Source organism: Aulonocara stuartgranti (genome assembly GCF_965226115.1).
Source record: "Aulonocara stuartgranti genome assembly, chromosome: 17".
Classification (NCBI taxonomy): Eukaryota; Metazoa; Chordata; class Actinopteri; order Cichliformes; family Cichlidae; genus Aulonocara; species Aulonocara stuartgranti.
This window is the reverse complement of record NC_138953.1, coordinates 31372594-31383308: the sequence shown is the minus strand read 5'-3', so window position 1 is coordinate 31383308 and position 10715 is coordinate 31372594. Positions and strand designations below refer to the sequence as shown.

Sequence of the window (10715 nt, the reverse complement as noted above, 5' to 3'; positions counted from 1 at the left end):
GACAGCCAAATCCACTGCTCTGATAAAGAAGACCCAACAGCAGCTCTATTAACTAAAGACACTTAGGAAGACCAATGTGTCCACAGAGCTGTTCAAGACCTTTTATCACTGCACTAATGAAAGTGTTCTAACATACAACCATACACTACAGTACAAAGGCTGAAAGGAAAAGTGTCCAGAAAGTCATAAGCAACTTATAAAAAATCATCGGATGTACTCACACTGGAGGACATCTTCAGGACACACTCCACCCGTGAAGTCAGATGCATCCAGAAAGCTGGAACTCACCCCTCTGTGAATGAGTGGATGATTTGTAGACACAATTACTCGCATATTGCCTCTACAAATGAGTGTAAATGCATATTATTTGGCATGATTCCACAAGCATGTGAGGATGTCTAATTGCTATCTGTGTGCATTGTTAGCAAGTCTGAGTGTGTGAAATGTGATTTTTAACTGTACACAGCTAATTTTGTTGTGCTTTCTCTAGCTGCAGTGACTCTAAAAGCGTCTTATTTCGATCCTGGAAATATAGCCTGTTATTTTTCTTTCACTCTTATAGACGTGAACAACAAAATATCCTAAATATAGAAGTTCACAGATATTGTCCAAACAAATGTCAACTCCTAAAGCCAAATCTTTGTGACCAGGCTTGAAAGGAGAGTATAGTCATCGAAGCAAAATAAATAATTCTAATCAAACACAAAGAAATCAGAACACACACAATATCTTAAAACAGCTCTGATGCTTGAGTCCAAAGAGAATCTGGTCACTATATATTTGAGCACTAGGATATACAGGGTAGGCCGCAAGCATAATAATGTCTGTGACCTACCATACAGACATAATGAACACAGGTGATGCTGGAAACCTGTGGGATTTTTTTTTTTAATCTTAGAGGTACAACTAAAACTGCTCTTCCAATTATAAGTAAAACAGAAATTGGGCTTGAGCCTGCAGAACATCTGCATAATGAATTCTAATTAATGTTCAAATCCACTCAAAAATGTGTGACGTTACTTCTCGTGGCTGAGTAACTCTGCAAAAGAAAACATTGGTTCACCTTGTTTTCAAATCCAGCTCACCCAAAACCGGAGTATTTACCTGTAAGCACCATTTTTCTCAACTAAATTTGGACCGATACTGCTTAAGTGGACAACTTGGGAAACTAAAATCCAAACTACAAAGTGCTGGGAATGGGGCTATTTCAGTGAAGTATTTAAGAATTCAAATTTTTCATTTGATAATATTTCCATATTCATAGATTTTGGATTTTTCGCAGATGTCATTTCAAAGACTTCTCAGCAGGAAATTCAGCTTATTTATGGAAAAATTCAGCAAGGGTTTCTATGATTTTAATCATGGCCCGGGGGAAGGTTTTTAGATCATATGCAAGCAACATTAACAAAAAAATAGTATAATACTCAACAAACCTTTGAGTTTTAAACATATATAAGTTTCTAACTGTGCGTTTTTTTAACAAACAACTGAACAAAAGGCAAGAAAAACAAATTTACAGTGCCCTGAAGATGAGTCTGAGACTTTCGTCACACATGATTCTCTGATGCAGACACTCGGCAGCCCTTCCTTTCTCTGTTGATGGTGAAATTATCCAATAAAGCCAAAATAATCATGATCAAAAGCTGAAAGTTTGACTTCTTCTCATAATTAGGTGATTTGCAGCAATCTGCCACACAGACTCTGTCAATCTGTCAGCATGATCTTCCTCCTGTTAAAACTGCCTGGGAGACAATTACTCTGAGCTCCTCCTAATTAAAAACTCATTGAAATTTATGAGTGCCTGTTAAAAATGATTGAGTTCTGTTTCCTGGGAGGAATGCCATTAGGGAAGTGAATTTCTTACAGGCCCCTTTATCTGTGTTTTGTCCGCATTTAGTTGTGATATAAAAAGGTATGTGTCTCCCTCTGGTGGTAAAAGCTGTACACGTGCACATGAGATTGTAGTGGAAGATACAGTAATAACGACGACTGCTTGGCTTCACGTCCAATCGTTGTTTTTGGATAGAAGCAGGGATGAAAATTGATGAATGAATAAACTGTTTGTAATGGAGCATCATATAGAAAAATAGAGCCTACATTTTAATTCAGTTGAATATGAATATGAATATGCCCCTATTTGTGAGGTTTATCTTAAAAACACTGGAAAGAGTAATTTAATTTGCTGACCACTCACTTGTAATTTGCCCAAAATAAGATTATTCATTCTGTAAACTGGAAAGGACAAAAAGTAAATGACAACAAAAAAATATGATTAGAAGTATGGATCAAACAGAGAAGATAGGTTACCTGTGGATATTTGATATTAACTCAGTCCAGCAAGACTCATGTTGATCATTTCAAACTTAAATTTCCAGATCTGTTGTATAGAAAGTACAAAGATTCAAAGGCTCAGCTTTATCTATTGTATTGCATTTCAATACATGGACATATTTCAGTGTTCAGTATCATACTGACATCACACTATCTGCAACATGGATCCAAAACTCACTTTAAATTTCATTTAGTCCAATTTCACCAGTTTAGCTTCACATTGACTCAAGAGTTGGGAGTTTGCCTTGTAATCGGAAGGCTGCTGGTTCGACCCCCACTTCACCCGTTGCTTACTGGTGGTGGTCAGAGGGCCAGGTGGTGCCAGTGTTCGGCAGCCTCGCCTCTGTCAGGGTGGCTGTGGCTACCATGTAGCTTGCCATAACCAGTATGTGAATGGGTGGATGACTGGATGTGTAAAGCGCTTTGGGGTCCTTAGGGACTAGTAAAGCGCTATACAAATACAGGCCATTTACCATTTGATCAGTGACCGAAAGCTTCATAAAGACTGGTGTTATTTAAAGAGGGATTACTAGTGTGACGTTTCAGTGCAGGGGACCTGGCTGATGACCTGCACATTCAATAATACCAGTCATTTCAGTTCGGTAACACCGCCTCTGTGTGTGTGTGTGTGTGTGTGTGTGTGTGTGTGTGTGTGTGTGTGTGTGTGTGTGTGTGTGTGTTCAGTTGGTGGTTCTAAGTAGGCCATAAGTGTGGGTTTGAGTGTGTAGTTGTCTGCATTATCCTCATAACTGACTGGCAATATGCCCAGTGTGTAAGCTGCTTTACCAGCTAGCATAAACTCCGGTCGCTTGCTTACCTGCCTGCGAAATTAAAAAAGAAACAATACCACATTTTTATTACCACTTTTCTCAATATAAGATGCCTTACAAACAAACCATCGTCTTGAGCTGCCCAGGGGAAAATGGAAATATAAGAAGCCTCCAGTATCCAGTCAGCTTTGATAATTTGGATGACTTGGCACTTTAAATTGCATCAGCTTCTTCTCTGGTAGAGGAAGTCAGAGGTGACAGCCCACAGTCCCACACCTGAGTTTGATGGTGCAGATTCATCTTGTCTGCTGTCAGTCTTTACTTTTATATTTCCAGTTGTAATAATGCATAAACTGCAAAACCTAGCTAAACCTCAGCAGTGGTACTGAAAAGTTTGGATACCAAACCCCAAAACATAAATGCCAGACACAAAAAACCTAATTTATCAGTGATTACGAATAGTTGTTTGCTTTCAAACTGTTGTTTGCTTTTCGCTGTGGGCAGACCTCAGTATGGGTGGGTGACTATGGTCAGTAACGTGTGAGTGCCGCAGGGGACTGTGCTTTCTCTGTTCCTGCTCACCCTGTACAAATCAGACTTCATATACAACTCGGAGTGCTGTCACAAGCAGAAGGTCACTGACACTACTGCAGTCGTGGGCTGTATCAGGAGTGGACAGGACGAGGAGTACAGAAAACTGATCGCAGGCTTTGTTGAATGGTGTGAATCCAGACAATTCCATCTTAACAGCAGCAAAACCAAGGAGTTAATGGTGGACTTTAGGGTCTCCGGTTGGAGCCTGGGGGCGGAAGCATAAAGAAGTGTTTCACATCTGGAAAAATGCAGAGGAAGGCAAGCTTTGTTGTTGGTATGGAGCTGGATAGACTGACAATTGTGGCAGCGTGATGGGTGCTAAGCAGACTCCTGTCAATCCACTACACTCACTCCACAGCATCATCTCCAGACAGAGGAGCAGCTTCAGAGAAACGCTGATGTCATTTTCCTGCTCCAGACTGAGGAGATTGTTCATTCCCAAAGACACATGATTTTTTAACTCCATCTGGGAGGAAGGGAACATTAATGTCAGTATTCCCTACTGTTCCAGGGTAAAGAAAGGGTGTCAAACTCATTTTACATCGACAGCCACATACAGCCTACTTTGATCTCAAGCGTAAAGCAGTTACATATTTATCTATTTGTCTACATGATAAAGAAAAAGCTGCTGTGACAAAGAAACAAATTTGTCAGCACGACTCTTTGGACTTTTGTGTTTTTCACAAAGTTACAGAGGTTTTATTAGTGTTTTGCAATTTGGCAGAATTTGTGAATGTTGACATTTCTTCAGTGTTGAATAGCAGGAATTGGGTTTTCTTGTCAGAGGTCATTTCTGGGGGGTTGGGGAGGACTGTGAGACTCATTTAGACACTCAGACACTGAGCCATGGTATTTCATGGATGTTTTGCTGTCTTTCCAGTAGCACACTGTAAAAATGCTGGTAAACAAAGCATAAACAGAGTCTATTGATACTAATAGCATTTTGCAGGATTCATATCATTCTAAACATGGCTGAAAATGATAACTGCCACTACATTAATGTGATGGACTACAAATCTATTCTCCACTCTTGAAATTATCGTACATGATGTTCTGTGCTGAGACTACATAACAAAAGGAGGATTTGTATTTTAAGTTTAAAAACATAATAAAACAACTCTATTACTAGTTTCCTTTGTCTATGATTTTTCAGTGTTTATACTGAATAATGCTACTTTAAGTGCATGATGATTTGGAGGACTGCCTCTATGTGGTTAACTGAAGACTGAGACTGAAATGATGTGCTTTGCCACAAATAGTTCTTTAACTTCTTGATGCTCAGTCATCCAGGTAAGTAAATCCCCAACTTTTGGGGAGTTCTTGGACTTCTTTAATGACTGAGCCTTTGCCTTGGGTTTGGCAACAAAAGGCTCCACCCTAAAACGGGTGTATTGAAATCTCTGATTATTCACACTGAATTATTCTTAGACAGAAGGTATTCAATAGTCCAATGGAATAGAGGTTTGCAAATTTGAAAAGGGATGATTCCATTTGCAGACAGCACATTTGATTAATATTAAATACAACTACTACATGCATGACATTATGACTGGGGGCTGAGCCCCCCCAAAGTTTGAAACCTAGAATCGCCCCTGAATTAAGACAAAAGTATTATTATTTATTTATTGTATTTATTATGCTTGTAATAATACAAGAATTCTTGTATTCTCTCGTATTTCTGCTGTACAGCACTTTGGTCGGCCATGTGTTGTTTTTTAAAGTGCTATGTAAATAAATTATGGTATGTATATGTACAAATACACAAACATATAGGGGAAAGAGAAAAATGCCGTAAAATTAAAAAAAAAAAGAAGAAGAAGAATAAATAATTAAGTAACCCAACAAACAATGAGAGAACGACGGTAACAATGAAGAAAGACATTAAAAACGTTAATAAAATTTTAATACTTACCTGTCGTCCTCCCCTACAGTCGCTCGACTTGGATGACGCTATGCCCAGGTCGAACGCTGATTGGTAAAAGACGCCGCGTTAAACCGGAAAAGAAACCTACTGCCAGAGTTCATCCCAAAGAGGAAAAATCTCGACGAACGAGTGATAACAAATTCCCAAACGGGACCATCACACAATGGCTTTGACAAGTAGTTGGCTGAGCAGGTTGCCCTTTATCCCAACCTGTACGATCATGAGTTTTACAAGAACAAACGGATTAACGCTTGTTATCGTGGCGAGAAATCGCAAACAAGCTTGTGGAACCGTTTTATCCGAGCCAGGAAAAAGGCGGAATGCGGTTCCTCGAACACATCACTGTTGTTAGAGTCGCTGTCATGGCTGGTGGGCTTTGTTTTTAAGTGCGACAAACAAAGCACTGTACTGTATTACAAGCGATGTACGAATGGTTCTAATTTGCTATGGTGCAAAAGAAATACTCATTTTCTTTGCTTTTCTGACTTTACTACTGGAACGCGCTCACCTTGAGCAATGACACTCCCACCTCGGACATTCGAGGTAAATTGAACGCAGCTTTACTGACGTTTTTAATAATATTATTAAAGGACTTAGGTTTACATAAAAAAAAACACAAAGAAAAAACAAAAACGGGCTTTTGTCGTGTTTCTCACCTCCGTCGTCTTGTATTTAAAGAAGAAGGAGCGCGTGTGACTGGCAACTGCACGTGCACAGCGACTTCTGACAGCGACCCACCCACTAATGTGAAACGTGTAATTTATACAGCCATTGTTGTGTATTTGCGAAAAATAAAAATTCTGTTATCATTTTTAACTCACAGAAATAAGCATTGTGTTGCAAGTGATTGCACTACTTTGCCTAATAGACCTCTTTGGAATAATAAATATTCTTTCCAAAATAAAATCATTGTTTCTAGGAACCTGGACAGAAAAAGGAATTTGGTCATTTGTGCCCAAAGCTAAAGAAATGACCTTTTAAAATTCAATGTATGGTTCAACTGAAAAAAAGATTCCTGTGGATCCTGTGAAGAAGATGTGCGCTAGCAAAAAAGGCAGTCGGGGAATGGAGTGGTTGTGTCAAAATGGCACACAGCTCCTGAGTGCATGTGATGTCATGTGAGAAACCTTTAGGTTGTTTGTTTAATGTCTTTTTCTTTCTTTTGTCTTCATTATAGGCAGAAATTCAGAGGATGTCTTTAACCCAACCTGCAAAAATTCAAATAGACGTTATGAGATTGTGTGAAGAGGTGCAACGTTGCCCGTGTCTTTACGATGGGTCCTTAACACATAATAGAGACGTGGAAAAGGACAGCAATTTGTGGAGGGAAATTGCAAAGAATTTGGGAGTGAGTGAAAGTGTTTGTTGGATAAAGTGGAAATCTTTAAGAGACAAATTCGTGAAGATGAGGAAGAGGCTGCAGCTGAAGAGAAGAAACTGTGCAACCTTGCTTCTGCTCCCCATATATATTCCTTGATGGGCTGGCTCTCCGACTTTGTGAGCCACTGGGAGTTAAATGCCAAGTCTGCAGAAGAGGCAATGTCAATTATCTTTGAAGGTACCGTATTAGTACCAAAGCGTTGAGCAATATGCAAACACACATACACCCTTCCACTGAGACCCTTATTGATGAGGATGCTGAACAAGCATTCAATGAATAGCTGACCTGAAAAGATCGGTGGTTTAAGAACATTTTCTTTTACATCTGATGTGCAAATGTACATGAAATTATAACAAGCTCTTATTTGTTGCAGGAAGAGGAAGGCAGCAATACAGTCACCCTGCTCCAGAAAACTGTTGATCTCAGCGATTCACCGCACTGCTCAACAGCATTGCCTACAGAGGGGTTGCCATCTCCACTCAATCCCTCCTTCTCAGCATCAACAACTGTGAAAAAATCCTCATCCACAGCCACTGAGGATTTTATTCAAAACGATCTCCAGGAGATTAAGAAGATTATTAAGAAGGCCAAAGGTCCAAGGGGTGCATTTGTTTGAACTGTAGTATTAATGAGCTTCAACATTGCTGGTTCTGCTCATGTAATTTGATAAATAAGGATATAAATATATATTTTGTATTGTTATTATTTCATGAATTTATCTTACCATTTCTGTCTCGGCTGAATTCTCCCTCGAGGCCTGTGTGCAATGAACAAGGGCAACTCTGATGTAGCTTTTGACACACAGACTGTGCTGACAGTAACAACTGCAGTGTCCATAAACATTTAAAAGCGTGGTCACAATTGAGCTCTTGCACCATAAGTGGAACATGTTTGTATAGCTGCGTCTGTGTGGTTTAACATGTGGGAAGAAGCTTCTACAAATCTGTGCCACTACATGGTGAAATTTTTGTGGCATATCAATACAGCCATCGTATTGTGTTAATTTGCAATATTGTATCAATACAGGGACACCAGATATCAATATTTCATTAAATAAATTAGAATACTGTGGAAATACAGTGAAAAGAGCACAAGTGCACCAATATCCTAGGATAGCGTTAGCCGAGCAAACTTGGATTAAATCGTCGGAACTGAAAAATCACCCAATACTGAGTCGCCGATTTCATTCCATTTAACTGCTGATGTCAAGAATTTATGACAGTGTTGGTTATGTTTGGCTCTTGACGGAGGCGTCGCACTTTCTCCCTCTCCCTTATCTTTCCTGCTTGGCATCTCATGTCTTTTGTATAGTCTCGCTTATTCTCTAACCCTTCTGATTCTGATTCTAAGAGAGTCTCCCAGACTTGTTCTCTAAAAACCTAAAGAAGAATTATGAATTTGATCAACTGGCCCCTTAATGCAACTGACACCCTCCTGGGCTTGGGAGAGCCTGATTGTCCCTCAGAGACGTTTGCTGCTGGATACTCGATGGTCAGTGGCGACACTCTCGATGGAGGACATTGAACGACATCTACCAATTCGGAACCACGATAACAGAGTTCTGGCTGATTGGAGCTTGGACCTGGCTTATCAAAGAACAAGAAGCGGCTACAGCTGTTCAAAATCCCACAAGGCTGGCCAACATGATAGGCGATGGGCAGGGCTGTGAGTACTCAGACTGTGTTTTTGAACGCAACATGGATAAGATCATGGAGAAGCTCGTGGCTCTGCTATATGGATAACATCTTGAAGAAGAACAACAGGAATTGAGAGACCTGGTGACCAGTGACGGACATTAGACCAAGAGTAAAATTGGATGCAGTTTGTTTGCACTAACCAAAACAGCTATCATCTTCATCTCATGCGGCCCTCTGGCGCCAGCTGGATGCTCAAGGCAAAAGCTGATGGGAATAACAATTCTCCCTTAGATAAGAAGACTGTGTTGTGACTTTCTCCCTCCTCATTCAAGGCCACGCGCGTCGACCGAAGACTGTTGACTTTTGCCAACACAAATATGCATGTACACTGACACAGACCTACACCCTGTTGGAGCTCAGTCTGGGGGGGGGGAGTAATTATTTTCTCCTCGTCTTTCCTCATGTTGTGCATTTTCCATTGTTATACTTCTCTGACCTGTCTTCCCCATGTGATGTAGTAATGTATGTATGTATGGTCGGAAGGGTAAGATGGCGCTGGCAAAGGTCAGCAGCCTAACCCAACAAATTTCCCACGTGTGGGACTAATAAAGGTTATCTTATCTTATCATTTTGCAGCGTAATAATTAAAGTAAGAAAACATTATCTTATTGGATAAAATGCATATTGACGAAGTTTTGAGGGCATAATTTGCAGTTGGAAAAAAAGGTGATAAATCGCAGTATTCATTATTGCAGAACTCTCAGTATAGTGCTGTAAGGTGATAATGTGGTGTTTGTCAGATTTCCGTCTTCCCCTGTCCTCCCTGAACCTCTTGGTTCCGCCTTTCAGGCTGATGTCAGAGTGTATGTGGCAGGTTGCTCAGGAGAGAAAAGTAGGGGAGTATGAAAACTGTCCAAATTCATCTCACTGGTGTCAGAGATGATCCCAGACCTCCTGGGCTACAAACGTAAGACTCAGCTGATCCTTGGACTGAGGGCCCAGGTGAGTGACTGTGGTTATCAGAACTCATTGTGTGCATCTGTGGCTTTTCTTTTTATATCTTAAAAAAGTACTATTACATTTTTGAGGAGCATCTATAATTGTTTTGGGTACATTTTACAGCATTTGGTCAGAATGAAGAAGGACCAAACCAAATAAATGCATTTAATTCATTTATTTAGCCTTGAAAAGTTCTAAATTAATCCTTCAAGGAAAACCTACAGCAGCTTGTTGGTAACTTCAGGAAGCGCAATTAGTTAATCACTTTAAGCCAGTGTGTATTTAATTTTGACTATAGTTCAGCTGCAGGCCGGTGAGTCACCAGTATTGGGTAAAGTAAAGACTCGAGTATAAATGTACCAATTTATGTCTTTCAGCTCATTCTTGAAATAGTGAAGAAGACGAATGATGGTGACAGTTTCCAGCAGAATACAACAAACCATGTGGATGCAGAAGTAAGATGCAGTGTACTAAGCATCTTAGTTTGACATGTTTTGCACTTTAAAAGTGATTTTGCTGTCAAATTTAGATGCTGATATTACTGTTTATTGTATGTAAATATACCTTTTGGCTTTGTGAGAGTAACAAGATGAAGAGGTGGAGATTTCAAAGTCACCATTGGTGGATCTCATTCAAATGCTACTTCGAGATCAGTCATTGGGAGTTCTTCTATCGACTGGAAGAGTTGTGCCCAGTGCCAAGTGTCTCAGGTATGCTGCGGGGTAATGAAAAAGAAGAAAAGAGGTGTACTTTAATGCAAATGCTGTTCAGTTATTTAAAAAAAACCCTGACTCACAATGCGACAAAATGTTCAGTAGTTGTACAGGACTGAAAAAACACATGTTTATGCACACAGGAGAGAAGCCTCACAGCTGTGTAACATGTCACAAGACGTTTGCTCAGAAATCCAACCTGAAAATACATCTCAAAGTCCACAAGAACATCTAGCAAAGTGGCTGTGGGAGCTTTTGGAGACGCAGTTTGCTACAGATATGGTTCATTTGAGTGTCAGGACAAGTTTTGATGCTTAAAAATAATAATTTGCATTTGGACATATAGTGCATTAAAATGTGGATTTT

General features: G+C 39.9%; 1 protein-coding gene and 1 long non-coding RNA gene across 2 annotated transcripts; both read left to right on the top strand.

Moving 5' to 3' along the window:
• Positions 1-5599: 5599 nt before the first annotated feature.
• Positions 5600-7687, top strand: LOC309691711. Its single transcript, XR_014272092.1, has 3 exons — positions 5600-6162; positions 6797-7177; positions 7374-7687. It is a non-coding gene; the product is annotated as an uncharacterized lncRNA (long non-coding RNA).
• Positions 7688-9547: 1860 nt separating this feature from the next.
• On the top strand, positions 9548-10636 carry LOC309692965 (uncharacterized protein). Its single transcript, XM_082511884.1, has 4 exons — positions 9548-9639; positions 10014-10091; positions 10217-10346; positions 10493-10636. The coding sequence occupies exons 1-4, from the start codon at positions 9577-9579 to the stop codon at positions 10582-10584; spliced, it is 363 nt and encodes a 120-aa protein (XP_082368010.1). The 5' UTR covers positions 9548-9576; the 3' UTR covers positions 10585-10636.
• Positions 10637-10715: the final 79 nt, after the last annotated feature.

Excerpts from the sequence above, each read along its gene's own strand:
- LOC309692965 (XM_082511884.1), top strand. The coding sequence starts at position 9,577 with ATGATCCCAGACCTCCTGGGCTACAAACGTAAGACTCAGCTGATCCTT. Across the intron at positions 9,640-10,013 it reads TCCTTGGACTGAGGGCCCAG|CTCATTCTTGAAATAGTGAA; the intron begins GTGAGTGACTGT and ends TATGTCTTTCAG. Across the intron at positions 10,347-10,492 it reads CCCAGTGCCAAGTGTCTCAG|GAGAGAAGCCTCACAGCTGT; the intron begins GTATGCTGCGGG and ends TTATGCACACAG.